This window comes from Carassius carassius, chromosome 9 (genome assembly GCF_963082965.1).
Source record: "Carassius carassius chromosome 9, fCarCar2.1, whole genome shotgun sequence".
Taxonomy (NCBI): Eukaryota; Metazoa; Chordata; class Actinopteri; order Cypriniformes; family Cyprinidae; genus Carassius; species Carassius carassius.
This window is the reverse complement of record NC_081763.1, coordinates 29,487,689-29,513,086: the sequence shown is the minus strand read 5'-3', so window position 1 is coordinate 29,513,086 and position 25,398 is coordinate 29,487,689. Positions and strand designations below refer to the sequence as shown.

The following is a 25,398-nucleotide window of genomic DNA, read 5'->3' as shown; positions in this document are numbered from 1 at the left end:
TTAATAATAATAATAATAATCATAATCATGAGAAAGCTTGCCTTAAGATTTGTTAAAAAAAATGTGAATTTTTTTTGAAAAAATAAATAAATAAAAAAAATAGTCACAATGCAAAAATATTGAAGTAACCCTGAAATAGGATTCATTTTGGATGAATATGATCCAGACATAATCTCATCAGGTTTGTGGGATTTAGTGGTTTATCATTGGTAAAGTTTTTAAACCAACAAACACTCTCTCTTCTAGCTGATGGCCACTCTCTGTCACCGTGCAGACCTGCGGCAGAGACCGGTGGACGAGGCTGAAGTCAAGCTGGGATACTTACACTAGTGTGTCCTGAACCTCACAGCTCTCTACATTCAGAAAACAAAACAATGTACACAGAATGAGAGAAGCATGTTCTGTCTGAAGGCACAGATACCTCTACGTGTGAGAACGCATGGGGCAGGAGCGGAATACAGGGCCCAGCCGTAAGGGCATGAATCAGTGCAAGAACAGGGAAATGAGTGGGAATCCTTTACCTTAAACACATTGCTCTTTCCCACTGTGCTCCTTGTAACTCTGTTTCGGCCATCATTCGTATTAAAGTTTAAAAAATGTAGCTGCAAGCCCAGTTTAGTCCGAGCGTTTCCTGTATGTACATAAAGGGTTATATAGTAATGTACAGCGAGGCCTGATCACGGAATGTGAGGTGCGCCGTGAACTCTGAAGCGATACAGACAGGTGTATTCGGGATGACCCCAGTTCGACAGCACTCGCATCTCAATGATCTGAAAGGCCTTGTCATTCTTCTCCTAGAGAGAGCGAGAGAAAAAAAAGGCAAAATGAAACTTCATCGTAGTTCAATTCCAAAACCTAGTAAGCAACATAACTAAAATGCAACTACATTAAAGACTGGTATGGAACATAAAGTGCATGGAAGACTCAATTTACAATGTATTCCAAAAGATTTTGGCAGTGGCAAGTTGCTAATAACACTTCTTTTGTTTTTCTTTTTTTTTTACTAGCTTGTTGCAATCCATTCTTGGATAGACTTCTCTGAAAATTAGACATGCAATGGCTGAATTTGGCTAAGCTAACGACAGTAAGCACAAAGAAACAAATAACACACAAATAATCGATTAAAAGGTGCATGTTTAATTATATTTAAATATTTTTACAGCTGCTGCCTATCTTTTGGAACATCCTCTTTTTATTTTCAAATTCCATTTTATTTATTTCTTTTCCCAATTTTTTTTTTCAGTTTTATAGATCTTAATTCAATTTTATTAGCCAAAATGGATGTCTAATTAAGATCATTCATGAAACATTAACAAATGAATAATCTATTAAGATTTTAAGAGTACATTTAATAGAGCCCTACTAAAATTTAACAATTTCAGAAATTCTGTGTTGTCTTAGAATTTTTCTGATTTCTGTGTCATTACAAATTTACTATCAAAAACAGTGATTATGTAAAGAATGCATACAGTTTTAAGACTTTCCTATAGTTTTCTCAAATGAAATGGTGAAATGCTTGTGAAGAGCTGCTCTAATAGTATTCACAGACACTAGTCCATATAGTGATTTCTTTACATGTACAGCCCTACTTTTGATCCATTCATCAGAATTTGACCAAATCATGTAATGCATGTTATAGAGTAAATTCCATTTTTATGACAGCGATTCTGCTCATTCGGCATATTCCATATGCACATATTTTACCATAACGGGGAAGATCTGGAGTGATTCTCCATCTTCTTGATAAGTGTAGTCACCGAGCAGTTTCCCTTCCTCCTGGTATTCATCATCCAACCCCTGCAGACGCAGACAGCAAGACTTACATATTGCACAACATGGGACTACACACCACTTCTTAACACAAAACTCATTGGGTTAAGCATAAATAGTAGGGGTGTGCACGGATAGTCGAAAATTCGAATATTCGTTCTGCTCTAATTATTTGATAAATAAAAAAGAGATTCGAATTTAGCAAAAAAAAAAAAAGTTCACAATAAAACCAAATTTGGTCACTTTCTGTGATTCTCCACGACATATTTGAAGGTGTATGCAAGCAAAAAATAATTAATGAATGAATAAGGGGCCATTCACATATCGCGCCTAATAACGCGTGGAAAAGGTTATGCGCGCCGCTTTCTCCTTCTACCAAAGTGCTCGGGCAGAAGCGCTCCTGAGGCTAAGCAACAATGACGCGCTCTCTCCATGAAGACGCAGAAATTTCAGAAAAAGGATAAATGGATGTGCAGCACAAAAAAAAATCGCTTTCAATAGCTCTGCTACTAAATTTATTTCAAAATGGCAATCCATATACAGCTATGATCAGCAGTTCCTTCATCTTGGCTGAGCTTTCAACGTTGTTCAGGGAAAGGATGAAGCTGAATGTTTAGTTCTTATCACATGACCTGCGGTGCGCTTGTGGCATTCTGAAAGTTGAGATGTTTTTAACTCGATGCAGTGCGGACACGCCTGGAAAAAACGGGACCGCGACCGCGTCGCTTCCATTATGAGCGCGCATACCACGCGCTTATATTGGAAATAACGAACTTGAGCATGCAAAAGACGCGATATGTGAACGTCCCCTAAGAACTGTGGTCTTCTACAGTACTTCAAATATGCCGTGGAGAATCACAGAAAGTGACCGAATTCAAGAACATTGTTGCGGCATCTCTCAAGCAACGAATAAACACCGCTAACTTGGAGAATGCAGTGAAAAATCCTCTTCTCGCGTCTGCCCTAGACCCATCGGCACAAACATCTCAGGTTTCTCGATGAAAACATGAGAGAAGTAAGAAAAAAAAAACTTTTTTGCTTTTTTGAACATTATCAGATCATTTCCCTTGATGTGAGTGGTGCGGATGCAGCCGCCACCAACGATGAAGAAGATGCAATGCCCACTCGTCGGAAAAGGCTGAGCCAGTTCTCCAGCGATGATTACAGAGAGTCCAGCCGAGACGAGTGGGAACAGTTCTTGCTGGAGCCATGTATTCCACCAGATGAGGATCCCATTCAGTGGTGAAACGAAAACACGAAGCGCTTCACAAAACTGATTCGCTTAGCACATCGTTATTTGTGAGTCCCGCCAACGTCTGTGCCGTCAGAGCGCGTTTTCTCCACGGCCGGCCTTATTGTTAACAGACTAAGGAGCCGACTTTCCCCCGATCATGTTTACATGCCCGTATTTCTTAACAAGAACATTTGAAACCATAGAAAAAAAGAAAAAAAGATTTGCTGACAGTTTAAAAGTTAAGTGTAAGCTACATTCTGTACAATAGCCTAATTGCTGCAGGCTGCTTTACGTTTTTTCTTTGTTCACTTTTTTTTTTTTTTTGCTTTTAATCTGTACTTTTGTTTGTTTGCACGCATTGTTAAAGGTTTTCAGCTACAAAACACGATGTGTAATGTTCAAGCTTATTGTAAGCTTGTTCAAAATGACGAAAACAAATGTTGCTGAAAAATAACATCTGACTCATTAAACTTAATTTAAATAAACGAATATTCGAATATTCGTTTTTTGTGAGCTCAAATATTCGAATGTGATATTTGTGGAAAACGCCCATCCCTAATAAAAAGCCATAAATATATGCAAGTACATACTCATACATCAGACATAAGTGCACATTCTTACATAGACAGAGAATCGTCGAGGTGCGCTGCTGATGTTTGCAGAGGGAGAGAGGCTTTTGGGAATATGCTCCAGGCAGAAGGAGGTAGGGATCACTCTTAAAGAGAGCCTGATCACCAGATAACCTTGGGAGCCTTTAAATGCCCAGCAGTTTCCTGGGTACATGTCCGGCTACAAAGAAGACAGAAATTGACATCACACATTGGGGTCTTACATTTATTGTTATGTATGATGCTAGTAATTCACAGATTTACCTGGATGACGACACGTGGCGACTGCGAGAAGTACCAGAGCGGGATTCCAAACAGACTCATGAGTGCGGTTTTTGTCTCGTACGTCTCAGAACAGCGTGTGCTGAGGATACTGCCACCTGCACACACATGGGTCTCACGTAAAAACCTCTTTGCAGGGCCAGTGATGTTCATATATATATATATGTGTTTTGCAGACGCGCTTACCTCCAGACTCCAGAGCGTAGTCCACCTGTCCGGTGCGATCCTCAGAGTACAGCTTCAGCGCGCGCTGGACAATCAGCTGGACTTGCTGGGAAATTGAGGGGAAACATGCTTGTTATTAGAAAAGAGATTTAAATGGCATTGGCATGTGAACAAATATGGCCCATTAAATTCATTTCAATGATATTCTAATATACTGGTTGCTATTTGATGTGTAATGACATTTTAGTTTAGATGTGATGTTAGCGAGTCCATTTTAAGAGCAACATTTTCCCTTTTAAGTCTGGAGTCAGTAAGATTTATTTAAAGTTGTTATTTATGTTCACCAAGGCTGCACTTACTTGATCAAAAATACAGTAAAAACTGTAGATAGTATGAAATAGTATTACAATTTAAAATATCTATTGTCCATTTTAATATGTATATATTCCTGTGACGCAAAGCTGAATTTCCAGTCATCAGTGTCACAAGATCCTTCAGAAATCATTCTGATATGATTGTTTTATGCTCATGAAACTTATAATTATCATTGTTGAATACAGTAATTATCAGTTAGCAGTTATTACAGCTTAATATTTTTGTGGAAACCCTGACAGATCTTTTTCAGGATTCCTTGATGAGTATAAAAGTTCAAAAGAACAGTATTTGTTTGAATATTTTGTAATATAAAAAAATGTCTTTGTCACTTTTGATCAATTTTATCTATGCTCGCTAGCATTAATTTCTTAAAAAAAAAAAAAAAATTATATATATATATATATATATATATATATATATATATATATATATATATATCTTACTGATCTCAAACTTTTGAACACTAATGTATACTAAAATAACAGTGGTTGTACCTCCTCTGACATCCCAGCAGCCCCGGCGGTGTGGGCAACGGTCTGAGTAATTGTTTCAGCTGAGAACTGCTGCTGTTGGCTCTCCTGCAGCTGCAGGGACAGATTTCCCAGAATGCTGTGCTCCAGGGTCATGAGGGTCGCAGTGAGGTCAGAAGAGCGCATGTACTGAGATGCCAGCCACGGCAGCAGGGGCTCGGGGATCTCTGCTTCACCTCTGTCACGACCGTACAACAGCGCATACAACTGTTCTTTCACCTGTGCTGACACCTGGGGAACGAATTTGATTTGACATTTTATATATATATATGTATATATATAAAAAATGTAAAGAAAGCAGGACAAATGTATTATGTGCCAAATAACCATTACATACGGTTTCATGTATGGTGTCAAGTTGGTCACATTTTCCTTTGCATCCCATCACCCCTTGCAGGTCTCCTCTGATGCGGCCCAGCTCTGCTTCCAGCCTCTGAACCTCAGAGAGCAAAGCATCATGCTTCTCCTGAGAGACTCCAACACTGCAGTGTGAAACACAACCGCAAACATTAATACTGAGACAGGAAGTGCCAAAAACTACTGCTTTTGCTGGTGATTTATGAGCATGTCTACCTGACAGGAGCCTGTACTGGAGTCTGCTGTGTTAGATGGATTTCCTTTGATCGAGAAGAAAATTCAGACAGAATTAGATGAATGAGTAGGATCAATACTTACATTTGTTTTGTTTTTTTATAAATTAGTACTTATAATCAGGCAAGGATGCATTATATTGATCAAAAGTGACAGTAAAGACATTAACAGTAATAAGAAATGTTTCTTTAGCAGTAAATCAGATATTAGACTGATTTCTGAAGGATCATGTGACACTGAAGACTGGAGTAATGAATGCTGAAAACTCAGCTTATATAAATTGCATTTTAAAATATATTTACATAGAAAACAGTAATTTTAAATATTACAGTTTTACTGTATTTTTACTAATCAAGTTAATGCAGCCTTGGTGAGCAAGAGACACAAAAAATTTTGAACAGTAGTGCATGGCATTTTAATTATTTTATATTAGCTGTTGCAATTTCATAGTATTTTCTGTGACAATTTAAAGTTTAATCATCTGTAGTGATGAACATCAGCAACTTCTGAGTCTGAAGACATGGGAGAATGATCTCTAAACTGTCGTTTCAGTCATTGTCACAAAAGTGTGAGAGTGTGGGATATACCTCAGTTCTAGAGTTCAGGTTCTTCAGCAGGAGTTCCAGCTCTGCTAGTCGAGCTTCAAGACTCGTCTGATGCTGCACATGCTGTTCCTCAGTCTGGAAGACATTGGGAGAGGAACAATACAACTAACATTCTTAAATAATATTATGATAACAAGTACAGCAAGTATTTTATTTCATATTTGATAGATAAGTAACAATTTTTAGGGAAATATTTTTTTAAAACATCAATGACATTTCTGAATAAAACTGTTGCCTACTAACATTAAAAGCAGAACTGTGAAATATACTTTCATTTTTTTTATTATTATTATTTATTTACTTAAAAAAACAAAAACAATATTACAATAACTATATAAAATCTTTGATTTTGTTATATGATATAAATTTGCAAAAATTCCCAGGTAAAAAAAAAAAATATATATATACATATATATATATATATATATGTATATATATAAAAAAATTTTTTAACCATTTTTTTATTTTTTATTTAAGTCTTTATTTATTTATTTATTTTTTTAAGAAAAACATTTAATAATGAAATAATTGTTGAATTATAACATTAAAAGCAGGACAGCCCCATAAAATATTTACTTTTTGGTGATCCTTTTTGACGTAAACATAATTAAAGATCAAAACAAAGAAAACGACCTAAAAGAGAAACCTAATGGGTAAAACATGAGATGAGCACACATTCTGACCTCCGCCCTGCTGACCGCGCCTCTCTCCATCTCTCCCTTAAGCGTGGTGAACCTGGGCTCGAGGAGCTGAGAGACCCACAGGCTGAGACTCTCTCTGTCGGTGCGTGTGTTCATCTGCTCCTGAAGGGCCTGAACCAAACCCACGGCCTTCTCATGCTGCTGCTTGGCCTTCAGCTCCCCCTGCTGGACACTTTCCCACAGCGCCGCCACACGCTGTTCGAGCCGAGCCAAACGCTCACTGTTAATAGACTCTGATGCAGTCTGAAAGTGTTCAGATGAGATTTTGATTAGAATTCATGTTTTTTTTTTTCTTTTTACACATATGATTTGACTCAAGATATCATTCTATAGTGACTGGTCCTGGTTTGTAACCTGTAAGAAGACCGGAGGTGGGATGTGTTGTTCTTCAACCAGTGGTTCTTTTGTGAAAGAAGGGAATGCTGGGAAAGAGGGAAGAGAAGGGAGTGGTGGAAGTGATGCGAAAGAGGTGACTGCTGTTTTCAACTCTGTGAAGTTTACAGCCGGAAGAAAGGACAGAGCGATTGGTGGGCCGAGGTACCATAATCCTATAAACAGAGAGAAAGAGAAACTTTAAAAGACAGGATCTCTAAAAATCACTTGGTCTTTAATCAAAAGCTGATATAAGGAGTTTATGGACATTCTGTTACCAAAAAAAATTAACAAAATAAAAACCACAAAGACACTTTTCAAAGGGATTTCAGTGCTACACAGTCAAATTCCAATCATGGATGTGAAGAGGGAGAAAGAAAGAGAATGTGTGTGTGTGTGTGTGTAATCCTGAATACATGTGAAAGTAATTCAAGAGAATAAAAAAACCCATCTGGGTAGAACTACAGATGACTGCACAATTGTGGCTGTTCATCATTGCCAGTGGTTTCGTGAAGGAATGTTTGGATCAGTATAACAGTTTCTGTGCCACCAAAATGAATGGCCTGTTTTTAATAGAACTGTCTCTGTATATTAGACTAATATGAGAATTGGAGTCTATTATATGTAAGTATTTCAAGTGTTTTAACATATATAAATATGTACAATGCTACACTTTTTGCGTAGAACACAACTGGCTTTGTGATATAAACTAGTTTAAAACCGGATGAAAGTGCTGAAATCAACAAATCGCCGTCATTTACCATTGATTTACTGTAGCAACAATAACTGCATCATGGTATTGTGCCAACTATGTGGGATATTTATATCACATTGTATTATATTATTAAAATACATATGTTTTAAATGTTGGAATATGGAATATAATTACAATAGTTTTTGTAATCAAGCTATAGCGTTTGTGCATTTATACTAAATGTATATTTAAGCTACTCTTTTTCATCCAAATACCTAGAAACAATTTTTTTTACCATGGTATTTAGGTGCTGTTTGTGTATGATATTTAACTTAAGGAAAAAAGTTATATCTGACCATGTCTGGTTTCTACAATTTTCACATAGGAGCCTGCCTTTAAACTTGAAAGAAATAAAGATTTGATATTTATCATAATTATCGATATCAACCAATTTTGCCATATCACCATTTAAATGACTTTTAAATGATCTTATCAATCTCACCAAACAGCAGAAGTAAGGGTAGCAGAAACAGAAGAAGCTTCAGTAGTTTGGGCAGACACCTGACAGACAGAGAAAATACTCTCAAAAACAACATTTATCATAGGCACACCAGTCACAATATTTGCAAAAAAATTACCAGCACATGATTATAGTGCATTAAAAAAAGAGCCATTATTTCTGTTAAGGATTAAACACTTCAAACTTTTACCTGGTGAGAAGAAAGACGTTGATCAGAGACATGAGCGCGACCAGCTGATACCATCCCGTTCCCAGCCACCAGAAGGCGCCAGTCGCTGCTTTCCCTGTTCAGAGCACATGTGCAAGAGCAGAAGAGGAAGTTACATGGAGTGAAAGTTAGGCCACGTGCAACATGACAGGTTTAAATGGTTTAGGGAAGAGAATTATTAGTCAAAGAATCAGAAACAGAGATGGATGGACTCCAACCACCAGAGCTGAAAAGCTAAGAAAGGAAGTGCTGGTTAAAATGATTTGTCTTCAGACAGAAGTCAAGTGGGATCGCTTGAAAAATGATCAAATAGATGCAAAAGTCTAATAAGCCAAAAACCACACTGATATGAGAGAAAGGAGAAAGTAAGAGACAGAGACAAGCATGCTGGAGTCTGGATTTAAATGGACCTGGAGAACACACTGCCAACCACAGAACGGACTTCAGCTTCTGAGTCACGAATGCACCGGCGGAGCCGAAACCTCGGCAGACCCGCAGAAGCCCGTAACCTGAGTGTGTACCATCAAAACAGAACACAATCAGACCACATCCAGCGATCCAATCCATTTCAGTTCTTACACAGTAGCAAATTCTTTCAGCTAACAAACGGACAGAAAACAAATATTGTCATGAAAGCTTGTGGAAAGACGACACAAAAGCTTCTCTACTGGCATGAGACATTGAAGTCGACGTCTACTGGGAATGTGAGTAAAGATCTGAAGGTGTATAACCTGTATAAGAAACAAGGGCCCACAAGGCTGCCAATACATGGCGGGTGTAGGAATAGTGTTTGTGCTCCGTGTGCATCCACATGTGCTGTTTTCCTTTACAGTCATCACCTGAAAATCAGCAGTGGCCACAACATCAGCATCAAAAGACACATGTGTTTTCAGTTTGATCACAGTACATGAATTGAAACGAGTAAATTCAAAATAATAAACTACTGTTCAAAAGTTCGGGGTCAGTAAAATTTACTTTTAAAATATATTAATACTTACATTCAGCAAGGATGCATTCAATTGATTTAAAGTGACAGTAAAGCACTTTTAGAATCTTACAAAAGACTTTCGATTTCAAATGAATGCTGTTCTTTTGAAAGTTCTATGCAAAGAATCTTGAGAAAATGCTTTAGAGTTTCCACAAAACATTGATAAGAAGAACAGTTACTTTCAATTATTTTTGATCAAATAAATGCAGCCTTGATGAGACCCCATTCAAAAACATTGCACCGATCCCAAACTTTTGAAAAACAACAGTAAATTAAAATCTATAAAACAATACTTTTTAAAATGACTGAAAACCACTGAAAATATAACATACATTATAAAAAGCTTAATATTTAAGGACAGGACATCTACATAAAAACATCACAAATAGCTCAAGTGTCTGGTAAATTTAGACCGTAGATAAGTCTATTGTCCCAGACCTTTTGATTTCCCATGTGTTTCTCTGTTTGACAAATGATCCTTAAACTGGGCTGTCATTCAGAATGGGTCAATCACATGCTCTGTTGACCATCAGGCTTAGGTTCTGCCAATAAACTAGCTGTCCAAGGACATAATCTAGAGCTCAGCGGTCACAAACATGGAAATCTACTCTAATCGGCATGTGGTTCACTTAATCTAACATGCTTTACCTAACAAAAAGGGATCATTCTTGAAAAACAGCTAAAGAGACCACTTCGAAAGTGACAAAATACAGGTACACTGACAAAATATAACATAACTTCTGCAATCCAGACTTCTGTTGATGCTGCTTCACTAATATAAAATGTTGAGACACATAAAAGTCCATGGCACATGTTATAATAGTTCAGTGGCTGTAAATGCTTTTGCACTGAAGGACTGTTTAGGAATCCTGTGTGAACTTACAGAGTGACCCGTTGAGATTGAGATGGCTGTCCGTCGTCACCAGATCTCGCACGTTCACACTGCCACAGTAGCTGTCATGAGCTGAAACACACATACAGCAAATAAGCACTTGCTCATCTGAAATTTGAGCATGCTTTTCACTTTATTTCACAAAAATCGACTGGGAACTTACATATAAACACATAGTATTACAACAAAATTACACATAATGCAACTGGAAATATTTCCAAATGGAAAATGGGAGATTATTTTCTTTTACATTTTTACGGTGCCGTCCTAATTGGTCTACTTCAATTAATCATGGCGAACCAAAAATCAAGATGTTGAACAAATTATTGAAACAAAAACACACAATATGTGGGTTAAAGAAATTACTCACCCAAAAATTAAATCTGCTTAAAATGTGCTCACCCTCAGGTCATCTAAGATGTAGATGATTTTGTTTCTTCATCAGAACAGATTTGGAGATGTATCATTACACTACTTGCTCATCACTGGATCCTCAGCAGTGAATGGGTGCCGTCAGAATGAGAGTCCAAACAGCTGATAAAAACATCAGTAATCCACACGCAGTCCACTCCACTCCGGTGCAACAATTGACATCTTGTGAAGGGAAAAACTGTGTATTTGTAAGAAAATAATCCGTCGTCAAGGTGTTTAAACTTTAAACTATTGCTTCTGATCAAAATACAAGTCCATAATCCATAATAGCTCTTCTTAAATCCATCTCCTGTTGTCCTCTAACATCAAAAGTTATTTAACTGTTTGGGACAGTTTCCTCATGTAAACTTTGCTTGATCTGTGCATTTAGCAAGAAGCGAGGTTTTAAAGTAAAAAAAAAAAAATGTTAATGATGGATTTGTTTCTTACAAACCTGCAGCTTTTATCTTTGCAAGATGTTAATTAATAGACTGGAGTGGTGTGGATTACTTGTGGATTATTATAATGTTTTTATCAGCTGTTTGGACTCTCATTCTGACGGCACCCATTCACTGCAGAGGATCCAATGGTGAGCAAGTGATGCTATATAATAATGCATCTCTAACTCTAATTCTCCAAATCTGTTTTGATGAAGCAGCACATTTTTCTTCAAATTTTGTTTATTTGTGTAAACTATTCCGTTAATAAAGTGTTCTGAAATATGGAGAGGCATGAAAATGGAAACGATGTTTGTGAACTGACACGATCATGTCCTCACCTGTCTTGTCAACACGGTTCAGAGAAGTGGTCATAGTGGCGACTGCAGCTGTCTGATACGCTGAAGACACAGATGTGGAGTACGGTAAGGAACATGCCATTTCATCCTCCTTCCCGTCGGCGTGGAACGAGCAGTCTTTACAGATATAGCCGTTAGCCAGATAAGTGTACGCCTCTGTTTTACTGATGTCTCCATTCTCCAACAGAGAGCTGTTAGCATTTCTTCTTCTCCGTGCTGAACACAACATTAAGAAAATTCCAAATAAATTAATAAAAAGACTCAAAGCACACTGTTCACCCTGATGTGATTCAAAGAGGACCGATGATAACCTGACCTGATCTTCAGATCGGAGCAACTAACAGCATTATTTACTCAGTTAACTTAAACAAAACCTTGAGTTTCCTACAAAAACACTCGCTTATGCATAGTTTCATAGTTTAAACAGTCAGGATTAAATAGGCAATAACTACAGTCTGATATTTGCCATAAATTATGCCAATTACATTTGGTAATTTTCGAGTTTTCATGAAAGATTACAACAACTGATTAAAGGAGTCGTTCACCCAAAAATGCACTCAACCTCAGGACATTCACGATGTAGTGGAGTTTGTTTCTTCATCGCAACAGTTTTGGAGAAAGATTTTATGAGCTGTTTTGCGGCACCCATTCACTGAAGAGGAAGTGATGTAATGCTTAATTTCTCCAAATCTGTTCTGCTGGAGAAACAAATTCAGCTGCATCCTGGATGACCTGAGGGCGAGTGGGTTGAACTGCCCTTTTAGGAAAATTAAACAAGGATGGTTTTGACTTCATGTTGACTTCTTGCACAGTCGTGAAAGGCCACTGACCAGAGTATGTGTGTGTTGTGGAGCTCTGTCTGAGTGTGGACTGATCCAGCAGGCTAGAGATCAGAGATGCATCACTGGCTGTACTGGTGAAACTCAAATCTGACAGGGTCTGGTCGTTCTGAGCAGTCGGGGTCACAATCTGAGACACGCTCTGAGACTCGTACACGGATGAGCCCTGCTGCTGCCTCCTGCTCCGCACAGACCTTTGGGAAAAATACAGTGGGTCAATTACATCTGAAAACGAGTATGCACTTTTAGTAGACCCTGCACACAGCCACGTGTCACTGCCACTAAATTGCAATTTATCTGAAATTGTGCAGTTTTCCCTCATTTGGCGCATACAAATAAAGTGTATATTTAAAAAGTAAGGAATATCTTCTTCCAGTAGTACACTCTCACTGAGAGCAGTGAGAGTTAAATCCCAGTTAAGATCTTTTATAAATGATGCTAGGTTTCATAAGGATGCACCATATAAGATCACATGATCACACATTTTTGCTAACGGAATAAATGCAGTTAATCTATATATACACACACTTGTAAGATCTCTCGTGCTCACCAAAGCTGCATTGATTTGATCAAAAATACAGTTAAAATAGAAATACTGTGAAATATCACAATTTAAAGTTTATTTAAAGTATATGTTATGGATTTCAGTGATTCAAAGCTGAATTTTCAGCATCATTGCTCTAGTCTTCAGTGTCACATGGTCCTTCAGAAATCATTATAATATGCTGCTCAAGAAACATTTCTTATTATGAATCCTGAATAAAAAACACCATCCACACTGCTTAATTAATATTATTCACTGAAAGACAAAATACTACTTGTAAAAATACTAATATTACTATACTTGCATGCTTGATTTTGTGGCCCATGAATAAGTACTGGCAGCTAAGTTGTACAAACTTGCGTTAAGTCATGTAAAATATGTGCTGCAAGGCTGACTGCACAAACATATTTTTGGGGGGAATTTCCATTTTTAGCATGTCATTCATTATTCTTCATTCATTTAAACTCAAGCACTAGCATGTCAGTCATTACAGGAAAACCTCTCCTACTACTGCACGTTGAGATGCTGACTTTCACTACTTGTATAGCGATTTCAAAAAATCTTTAATTGCAGAATTGCAGATTTCAATTCAATTAATAATACACTTGAAGTAAAGATGTCCACAGTAATAAGACACAGCTTTAAACACTGCTTTAAAAGTTGAATTTTCCAATTATGATGAGAGAAACATGCCACTCATTTCACGTAGAAGAGCTGGCATGAGGCTGTGTGGGTTTCTCGATAAGAAGTGATGTTGTACAGTTGGTCTGTTATCTTATACTGCCAGAGAGATGAAGATCTGACCTGCTGACGCTGCTGCTGCTGGTCTGCTTGTAGGAGCCGGCATTGTGATTGCCCGTGAGCTCAGTGAGGCTGGGGTCACCATAAAAACCACTGCTGGTCTGTAGTCTCAAACTCCGGCGAGACATTCTGGGCGAGTCGTAGACAGGATTGATTTGGTGCTCCTTCTCAAACTCAAGGGCTGCGGTCGAGTAACTTGAGCTGCAGCGGGGAAAACGACATGTAAATTCAGATATAAGATCAAGACAGGCAGCACAAACTACTCACTTGGTAAAAGCTGAGGATTACAGTTCTCATATTTACAAGTTAAATCCTCAGACACCTGCAGTGTGAATTCATTTTAACTGAGCACATTTGCATGGAAACAATACTGGAAGAGAAATTCAAATTTTGAATTTGAATGACCCGGGAAAATTCCAAAAAAGAAGGAACATTATGAACTTTTCAAAGCAATGGATATAGGTTAAAGCTCTCTGGGGCTATAATTACAGGTGACTAATGTGAGTTATGCACCTGCCCAAAATCGCCCGGCCCTTAAAACTGGGCGTAGCAGCAAGGGAGTTCCCAGTAGAGGCCTACGGCAAATCTACAGGCGTCACAGTCCTCCATCAAAGACAAAGAAGAAACTATTGAGAAGATGACAACTCCACACAAACCTGTCTGCCTCAAAAACTCTGACTTGATTCAAAGAAGAAACTCTTCACTTAAACTCTATTATATTAATATTGGCTAGAGATTAAGCTCTAAATGAATGAATAAGGTATTTAATGGGAAATGATTTAATGTGGATGCTGCATGTCATGTTACCATTACCCACCACCATCAGAGAATCAAGAACATGTTGTTAATGTGTACTCAAAGTCAAATTTCATGTAAACAAAGTTTGGGAATCCCTGCTCTTGGTCAACGCTCTCAAACTCACTGCTAAACAAACTGAAGTGTGCTTTTATAAACATCAGGATAAAGCGGAATATCTTTAATGGCCTCCCAGCTTCTAGATCTAAACATCACTGAACCATAACAGGAAGTTCATTCTAGGCCTGGGCGATAAAACGGTAAATTCATCATAGGAGTTCGTTTATCTGAGGATATTTCATGAACTGCCAGTTAAGCAATAGGCCAACATTTAAGTGAATGAATGGCAGGTAATATGCAGCTTTTTGTGTGTTTGAAACTAGCGCCAACTTCCCGCTCACTCTTGTGAAACCAATAAGGAAGTGACTAATACTGTAATTCATCGACTGGCCGCTTGAGGCTGGCTGCAAAAGCGGGTCAGTCCCACAGACTCCCCATGTTAAAACGCCCAACTTAACAGCAGAAAAAAAAAATGTTTACAGCCTGGTCCATAAAATGATTTTGGTCTACACAGCTAATTTTGCCCTTCATGACAACTGTGAGGGGGGTGAATTTTTTTATAACTTATATTAAGCCTTAAAGTTGTGCATAATTAAGGGTGTGGCCACTTGAGTGACAGGTGGATTGCCACTTTTACGTCGAAGAACAAAGCCTATAGTTTACATAATAAATAATTTTTAGCATCCAGATACGATGTGAATATGGAAACATTTGGATTTGTGCAGAACGAGAGAGGTAGGCTTCAGTTTTGCTTTTAAATTAATTAGTTTTGGCTTACAACTTTAGAGGATATGTTGTGGAGAGAAGGGAACTAAAATAGCCTAATTGAGTTTATAATATTTTGCTTTATCTACCGGTGTTTTAGTCTACATTATTTCTCAATGATTATAAAAAAAAAAATAACATATTCAAAATAAAATAACTTTTTATATCTTGAGAAAAAAAGGCCTACTGTAATGTCTTTAAAGCATTGACAGTATTTTATTTTGTTTAATACATTTGGTCAAAATCTAGAAAAGATGATGCTGTATTGGCTATGACTAAGCACAAGATTTTATGCAACTGACCAATATCGTTATTGGCCAATAGTTGTTTGTTAACATTTGTATCGGGCAAAAAAAAAAAAAACTATCGGTGCATCCCTAGTTCAAATAGTTTATTCTAGTTTTATAATACTTTATGTTTTTTGTAATTTTGCAGTTTAACTGCCTCAGTCCTCATAATGGGCAATAATGTTGACAATGACATACATGAAAAAAAGAATGGAAATAAAGTACAAAAATACAAACAAATCCTAAACTTCTGAAACCAGTATTCCAAAGTATTCAGCATTCAGTGTATAAAAGGAAAAAGTTGCTTGTGGATTTTAAAAAATCTGGCCAAATAAATCTCAAAAAGGCTAAATCAAACTCCTCATATTACACAGTTAGCAGAAGTCAATGACTGTCAGATCAGATCAACAAATCAGATCAGAACAGTATCAAAAAAAACAACAACTGAGCTTGGCACAAGTCAAGTGTAACCACCACAGCAACCAGAACACAAAAAAACAGAACTGAGAAACAGAGCAAACATCTTAAAATTACAGTCCCTTAAAGGCAGTGTCTTCCTGTGAGAAATACCCACTGGACGTGTGGCACATCAGATCAGCCTGAATGAAACACTCCCTTGAAAACCTAAAACTTCACAGAATTACTAGAAGGCCCTTTATCTTCAGCATGCACACGCTCATATGACATCATACATGTTACAGATCAACTCCTGAAGGATCACTTCTTTGCCAATTTACAGCTGGTTTATTAATGTCAAAGGAAATGAAAAGGCATAGTTGCACAAAACTTGCAATGATTGTGTTTTATAAATATACTGAATTAAATATATTAACTCCATCTAAAGAAACAAACAATGAACTAATTGCGTTTGTGATTAGGGAAAACATTTAATTCCATTTCTTTCCCTTAAAAATTGTGGTTTAAAATGAAATTACGAATAAACTAATAAAACACAAAAAATATCACTGTAAAATTACAATACTTATGGCTGTCTTAATTTATTTTATTTTCAAATGTTAAACCACAAACTTAATTTTTGAATTTATTGTTTTTACTTGGACGTGTAAAAAAAAAAAAACGCCTATAACTTTTGGCAACACTTTACAATGAGGTGTCATTTATTAACATTAACTAACTGAACTAACAATGAACAATACATTTGTAACAGTACTTATTAATCTTTATATTATATTTAGTTGATGAAAATATATTTTTTTTTATTGTTTATTTTTTCATGTTAGTTCACAGTGCATTTATATTAATTTATATGCAAATTTTTGACATAGTCGTTGCACATCAGTATCACAGGGAACTACACTGCGACCAAAATGGTGGCATATGCGACCTTTTGAAATGCCATTGCGACCCTAATTTTTATGAGGTCGCAAATGTATCACTGATTATTTTTGTACCTACCTTATGTTTTAGGCAATATGCAATGATTTACTATGAGCATTTATTAAAACAGAAATGTGTATTTAAAAAATACGTTTTATAACGTGCTCTGAGCATTCAACACATCAAGTTGGCTTCAGCCCCGCGATGGGGGAAAGCTGAACTGAGTAGTTGGTTACTCGCGCGCTGTGTTCGGTCTGCACGAGAGAGCCGCGTCTCACAGACAGCAACACTGAACCGAGCTCTCCTTCAGGATGTTCACCTGAACGAACAAATACAAATCGCAGTTTGAACAAACAGAGAAGCATGCGAAAGAGCTTAATTCAGCAACGCGGTGTTCAGGGCGCAAGCAGAGACGCGTCTCAAAGTCTTCTTGCTTTTGTACCGACAAATACATACTAAATATGTGAAAATACCTGTCTTGGAAAGTGTGTTCGAAAAAGTCTGTGGTTATGTCTTAAGTGAAAGTAAAGAGTTGAGAAAGAAATCGGATGTGTATCATTATAATGGATGCACGGTCTCTTAAAGTGACCGCGCCTAATTTACTAGCTCTGCTGTCAGTGTCTTTAATGTATGAAAATGAAAGTAAATCACTCACTGCCCTTGATTGAATTACTTTGTAGTTTTAATAAGAATTTATCCACAGTCAAACCAAAAATCTGATATAATTGATTATATAGTTTTACTGGTGGGTGCAGGACACGAGTTCATTTATGTGAGTATAGCAAAATACAGTGATCTGTGAAATATTATACCCCAAAATTCTTCATACTGTAGAAGACCAGTGAAATTGATAAAAATATATATATATTAAATTAGGGACCTGACCATGTTTTGATTAAGTGTTTATTTCTTTAATTGCTAATGCAAACTTTTCATACCACAGACTGAACAAAATTAAGCATTGCTTGTTAATTGTTCAACAAAGTATTGATAGTTGTGTAAATATTGTCATACTGACAGTTGTCTGAAGTTTTGGTTGATTCCATTACAAATCTTTCTATCAAAGTTATCTGACATTATCAAGAGGAATTTGTTCTGACACAGTTTAACTCTGAGTTCTTGTCATATTTTATTACCAATTTCTAAACTATAACAAATAAACTGTGATAATGTGAGAAATGTTGAAGGTGTCTGAATACATTTTGGTTTGACTGTGTATTTTATTTTACAGTGCCATTTTAAATTAGTTTTTGGACACCTACAAACTAAAAAAAAAAAAACGTAACCATTGTGTAAATAGCACAAATAAATAAATAGAACGGACATACAGTAAATATTAAACCATTTCAGACAGGGCCCACTGTACAACCTGCACCAGGGCCCCTCTAACCCCAGCTACGGCCCTGGGTGAAGGTACCAAGACGGAGCAATGCACTGTATGTACTGTAAGAAATAAAACAAGAAGGCATGTGGTTTAAAAGATGGCAAGTAAAATAAAAAGCACATCTATATGCAATACAGTTTCATTATTATCCAGAGCGGCTTACTATAAAAAATTTTGTGCGACCAAATTTTGTTTTGCACCAGTAACTGAAAAAGTTAGTCGCACAAGTACCACCAGTGGAAAAGATTAGTGTAGTTCCCTGTATCAGTATGAATGTTTTAGTGCAGACAGCAGGCACAGAAAGGTCAAAGACCGCCCCAGAATCCACCCTCCAAGCGCTGCCATAGAAATCTGATTAGAGAACACCTGGAGCTCTCGGTGAGATTAAGAAGCTCACGGCTCTCCAGTGTCTGAGCTCAGAGGTCAGGGCTTTATTTCAGAGCGCTACTACAGGACCTGAGTGGGGTTAACGGTCAACAAGCAGCATCATGATTGTTGATTACTGCATCAGCTGACCCTCTTGACCAATTACTCGCTTCCCACTTACAATCTCAACACTTTAACCCTCTTCCTTCACTTCACTACAATATTGATTATTCTGGTAACATTCACTGTCAGTATCTATGTATATGAATACACTGGTTTTAAAATTGTAATGCAAATAAGCCCATAATTATATAGACAAGCAATATTATCCAGGCTACACTGTTTTGTATTGAATACAAACATTTAAACATTAAAAACTACATTTCTAAATTTGACATGCTACAAGAGAATAACTGGCCATAATATATAATAACATTATATAATAACTAGTAATAATAATACAATTAATGTATCACTACATAATGAAAGCTGGATTTAACATTTAGTGCATAAAAATATACAGTATTAGAGCAAAAAGTATAAATGTTACTTATATAAAAAATAAATAATTAAATAAATAACTCAAAAAGGCTTCTTAGGGTAAAAGATATTTTGTGATTGGTTCTTACAATCTTCCAGAAAAAGAGAAAACTACTATCAGAGGGAAAAGGCGTTGTGGTTATTCAAATTCTGAGTTATCACTTCCTTTACAGCTCAGCTAAAGCAGAACAAAAACACTATTAAGTAACTTCAGTGCATTCAGCACACACACACACACACACACACACACAGCTGTCAAACACTCCAGCAGCTGCTGAGTGTGACACTGCAGTGAAACCGACTCAAACTATTCTGGTGCAAGTATTCCCTTCACGCAGGATACTTTCCCAACATGCACATCTTCTACAATCCTGCCTAACCTTAGACTAAATCCCTAGAGTTCCCAGATGGCCAAATTCAGAAGCAGCTCTATTAAGAAGATTCATATTTCCTGGTGCTTCTGTTGTGTTCTGTCCCAGTTCCACACAGGTTCCTCAGACAAGGCAACACGTCACACACATAATATGAACAAAAATACACAAAACAAGTACAAACTCTCGATACACTGCAAACAACTTCATGCAATCAGCCGTCAAACAGAAACTGCACTGACGGTCTGCCAAATGAGAGTAAATACCACTGTATTTACTCGCCGTTTCATCAGTAATTCTACTAGTTACAACAGAACATGTTAACTTTCTAGTTAAACTGAATTACATTCAGCCCTGTTCTGATGTAAGTGAGATGACACATTTTTTTGAAATAAGAGGAGAACAAAAATGAACAATGAGTACAAATGTTTTGCCAGAGCCTGCATGACTCAATGAGGAAAGATTAGCAAATAGTTGTATTGTGACAGGGACAAATATCTAATTTAATAATAATAATAAAAAATTATTATATATAACCGTGGCTCTAAAACCATGATATGAACTGAACCATGAGACTGTTACATCAATACCCACGCTTTATATATAATTTAATAATAATAATACAAAAGGATTTTAGAAATATATATATATATATATATATATATATATATATAAAACGGGGGTATTGATGTACCAGTGTCACGTTCAGATCATATCACGGTTTTAGAGCCACGGTTCAGTTCGCTGTGGGGGATCATGGGATGGCACCAGAAATGCTCTAAAAGAACACTAGCAATTTAATAATAATAATAATATTAACAACAAGAATAATTGCTCTCTGTCCAATGATATATGGCCTGATATTGGTACGATTGTCAGAATCACAATTTTGTAACGGGCTAGTATATCATTAATAATGATTTTTCTGGCCAGCTGTCCCTGAGGCCTCTAGATTCCCCTCTGACTGCATTCATCTTAAAAGGGATTCAGTAGTTTTCACAAAACCTCAATGTGCATGTGTTGCTCTGCTGTCGCTGTGACATGATTACACAGTCGCTCTTAGTACGCATGTCTTTCCCTGTCTGACACGCACGAGTATCTCTAATTTGTCACGTCCCTCTGAGTGCCAGTGACAGATGGCTCAACGGTTTATCACTCGATCTTTTTACCCCGGTTTCTTCCTGAAGGCCACAGTCGTGCACCTCACACGGACACACTCCAGCGCGCAGCCACAGCCAATGAGACCGGAGCGGTCCCAGTAAACATAAACAAGTAAACATTCCTGAGTAAAACACAGATGTTTAGACCAACCTGAAAAAGGATCCAGACACTGTGTTATATAAAATCGAAAATACAATAAATTCAGAATATTAAATAATACCAAGTAACCAAAAATAAACCAAAAAGATTATTTAATATTCTGAATTTGTTATTTTATATTTAGATTTTAGTATATGTTTTTTTTCCCTTATAGGCATTTGTTATTTTTTATTAGTTTTTTTTTTTTGTAGCATGACATCATTAAATAAAACATAAGTTTAAAATAAATTAAAAATAATAATAATGCAGTCACGCTTACTTTAATATTATTTATTATTTAAATTTGATTTTATATATTTTCATCTTTTAGTTTTAGTACAAGTTTTAGAGATTTTGTTAGTGGTATTTGTCATTTGTATTATTCTGGAGGCATTTGTCTTTTGTGTTATTACTATTAATATTATTTAATATTTGCATTTTAGTTGTATTAATTTTAGTACTTCAACTTTAATCTCATTTATGTTCAGTACATACCAAGGCAACTTTTCAAAAGTTTTTTGAAAGTTTTATGTCTAACATTCTTATTTTACTTTATTTCAATCACTAAAAATTATTCTTTACAGTTTAGTTAACAATAAAAACACTACCTAGACAACTAAAACCTTAAATTATATTATTATTGCTATAAATAAATAAATAAAAACAATATAAAATAATAATTAACATTTAAATAAAATTAAATAAAGGTTTAGTCAAGAAGTCATTTTTTCAGTTAAGTGAACTTTTATAAATAAATAAAAAATTAAAGTTCAAAAGCTTTATAACTATATCCATGGTACAGCATGCCTTTGGTTTGCTATGCTGTTTTCATACAATGGCAATTACACATTACACAAATCAGCTTTTTATCACTTCAGTTTTGAAATTTCAAATAGCGGTTCCCAAACTTCAGCTCCCATTTCAGATCCACTCAAACTCTTGCTACTCCTGGTTCACGGACCCGAGGCGAGCACCGGCTCCGACACAACAACCTGCATGATTTCAGTGGAAACGTGGTATCAGTCAGTGCAATGAGAGGGGTACAAATCATTATCTGCAAACCAACGTCAACACGTCTGCACTGTTTCTGCTCAGCACACTATTTTCTGCAAACCATCTAAAATACATTCACAACCAAGGGTGTTATTACACAAATTCACGTTACCGAGCCATTCAATATTCAGTGTAACTTCATAACTCGCCTGGGGTCATCAACTGTGAAAGCAGAAGCACCACACCTGCACGCCATCATCCAACCCAAATAATACTCTACTATACATTTGACTTGAATATAACTGTTGGATAATGATTCAAACACAGATTTTGATGTCTTCCAATTGGAACTAGTGAAGTTCTTTGTCTACAACCAAGAGCTCACAAGACTTGAGCAATAAACAGGTTAAACCTGACATGGAAATCCTTAAACAGACTAAATTCAGGATTATTTGCTGAATATCAGAAGTTTATTACCGGTTACACAAATCTCTGTATGGTTTACTAGAGGTGAGATGCGTTAGACAGAACAAACGTAGAAAGTACACTGTGGTTCAACCCAGCAAGTGTTTCTTCATTCTCACAGTGATCTCACCTGAGTGAATAGGTATATCCCGTGTTATCTGGAGTACAGTGAGGAGGAGTATACGTGTGCAGAGGGGAAAAGTCCATGGTTACTCGCTGAGCACGCTGTGAAGATCAAACCAGATGTGAAGAGCAGACTTCTGAAACTACAGCAACAGCTAACGTGTGATGATGGGTGTGACTTCAGTGTATAAACATCACAGTCACACCCTTGAAAGCATGCACACACACACACACACACACACACACACAGTCTGCGGTTCAGCCTGCCTCTGGGAGGAATCCCGATCAACAACAACAACTTTAGTTTAAAGGTTTAGTCTGATTCAGGTGACTGAACACAAAGCTAGTGGTAACTATAGACAACACCTCTTTCAAAGTAAAAACTGTGCTCTTTAATGTGGAAACACTTCATCTGATATTGTCAATCAAACAGGAAGTGATGGACCACACCTACACCTACAAAAATCACCAACACTGTCCAGTGTGACTCAGGACAGCGAGAGCACAGAAACTTTAACATGTAATGCATTTACGCAGATATAGTTTTCTATAACTTATCTAGCCAGTCATGATTACTGAAGGAAGACTTTTAACATATTTATAGAAACTGCACTCACAGAGCGCAATTCTCAGACTATTAAATATCATTTTGTAGCTGAGCATTATTAGCTACACTTATAGTTCATAAAAAAAATAAATCACAATTAAATAATTAGGTATCATGAACTACACACACACAAAAAAAAGAGAAAAAAAGTTCACTTAGAAACGGCTAGTAAATTTCACAATAACAAAGAAACAACAAGAAATACGTTTAATTAAACTTAATTTAAAATCTTTTTTTAACAGTGTAAATATCCACAATGTTTGTACAGTGATTATTAATATTATATTTATGTTATTCATATATTTTTACATTTAATAAAAAACACATTAAATGAATTTTATAATTAATTACCAAGTTTTAAATAAATATATCATAATTAAATAAACATTAATATTAGGTAAGTATGTACAAAAATTAATCACCAGTGAACAAAAGTATATTTATAAATTAACATGAACCTGAATATCTTAAGATTGCTTAATGTAAATAATGTAGGCACAAAGTTGCAGTTGTTAGTTCATGACACCCAATGCATTAACTAACAAAATCTAACTTTACTGTAAAGTGCTACTTAAATTTCCATTGTACTTTATCATTTTATTCAATCACAAGTTTTGGTTTGTTTAGTCATCTTTAGACTAGCAGAGCTTAAACTAACCTAAACAAAAAGTAGGCGTTTAACTCTCAACTTCAACTAATTATATAAGTACTAAACTCATTATGAAGTTGACATGAAGAATCAGCTGGATCAAAACTGTCCGGACATTTTCAAAAATGCTGAATAAAATTATCACATTTATCACAATATTCAGATAATAATAACAATACACTGCATTACCGACACTGCAAGTCGAATATCATGTTTATTTTGTTTACCTTTCCTCTAAATGCATGCCTCGACATTGTCAAAACCAGAGGAGATCCAGAAAACCACTCTCCAACACCTAAGAGACAGGCTGAACGTCCAGAGAAAATCTTTCCCACCTCTTTTTTCTGGTCTAAAACGCACATTTCACAAGCCCAAACAAGCAAAGCAATGTATCAGACACAATAGTGCAAAAACACAAGTCAACAGTGGGAAAAAAAAACCATGAGCTCCTTTCTTTTGTGCATAAACACAAGACAAAAAAAGTCCTGATTTATGTCTTCTTCTTGATCAGTTGTCAAACCTTCACGCGCACCTGCAGCGTTATCTCTTGTGGAAAAGGTGCATTTGCATTTATAAACAAGATAGACGCACAGCTCTCCAGATTTGACGTGTCTGCTACATTTGGGATTGCAACATTGGTTGCGTCTCAAAAACTAGTGAGCCGCCTAAATAGACAGCACATTTGGGAATCGCAGTCGTTCAAATCGACCCGTATATGCTTCTGAGAGAACGTTCGATTCGATGCACGAGAAGTGACTCGATTTCATTGTTCAGAATGAGTCTACAATGCTGACTATGTAGGCAGCTCACTAGGGTTTGACACACAGCCTTGGATTGCTCCACTGTATAAGCGCAGTTATTTTATCTAAACGCGTAAAGGGGTTTCTACGCACTTAACTAGTGTTTACATCTTAAGATTTGTATAATATATCATATTTCTTACAGAAATAAAGCCCCGGATGAGGGAATGACAGTTAATCCAGGGCCATGTTTTCTGTCAAGAGTTTGGAAAGAAAGGAGCTTCACTGACTGTCCACCAAAGATTGGATCTAAAATACACTTAAAATATCAATGTATCTGTGCATAGGGCTTGAATGAAATCATAAATAACAAGGAAATATTCCAGCACTTGCCAGTTTGACCCTCAGTTTCTATAATCTCTTGTTGTTTTGAACGTAGTCCCGTTCGGAAATGACAATCCGGTTCAAGGATGCGCAAAATCCGCGCCGCATCTCGACGGGAATTTAAAGATGAAACACACAAAAAAAACAAAAAACATAAATAACTGTGCATCCAAACACCAGATCCTAAATCCGCGATCTTCGTGGGAATAGGCAAAAGTTACGAGTTTGACTCAAGATTAGTACTAGGAAAATCCCAAAATGGCTTCCACAACAGAGTAAAGCCAGACGGGTTGAAGTCGTTCCTAT

At 36.5% G+C, this 25,398-nt stretch overlaps 1 protein-coding gene across 2 annotated transcripts; it reads right to left on the bottom strand.

The window, feature by feature from the left end:
- Positions 1 to 623: 623 nt before the first annotated feature.
- Positions 624 to 25,051, bottom strand: sun1b (Sad1 and UNC84 domain containing 1b). 2 transcript variants are annotated; one of them, XM_059558843.1, is made up of 21 exons: positions 24,196 to 25,051; positions 22,720 to 22,814; positions 13,930 to 14,127; positions 12,573 to 12,775; positions 11,725 to 11,958; positions 10,527 to 10,607; positions 9,387 to 9,494; positions 9,066 to 9,164; positions 8,638 to 8,731; positions 8,430 to 8,488; positions 7,216 to 7,409; positions 6,844 to 7,104; positions 6,143 to 6,235; positions 5,538 to 5,581; positions 5,302 to 5,446; positions 4,929 to 5,195; positions 4,081 to 4,165; positions 3,877 to 3,992; positions 3,626 to 3,793; positions 1,705 to 1,797; positions 624 to 794 (listed from the first exon to the last, which is right to left on the bottom strand). In XM_059558843.1, the coding sequence occupies exons 1-21, from the start codon at positions 24,328 to 24,330 to the stop codon at positions 678 to 680; spliced, it is 2,889 nt and encodes a 962-aa protein (XP_059414826.1). In that variant the 5' UTR covers positions 24,331 to 25,051; the 3' UTR covers positions 624 to 677. The 2 variants fall into 2 exon arrangements, with proteins under 2 accessions (XP_059414826.1, XP_059414827.1); XM_059558844.1 differs by lacking the exons at positions 9,066 to 9,164; positions 9,387 to 9,494.
- Between the last annotated feature and the right edge of the window lie 347 nt (positions 25,052 to 25,398).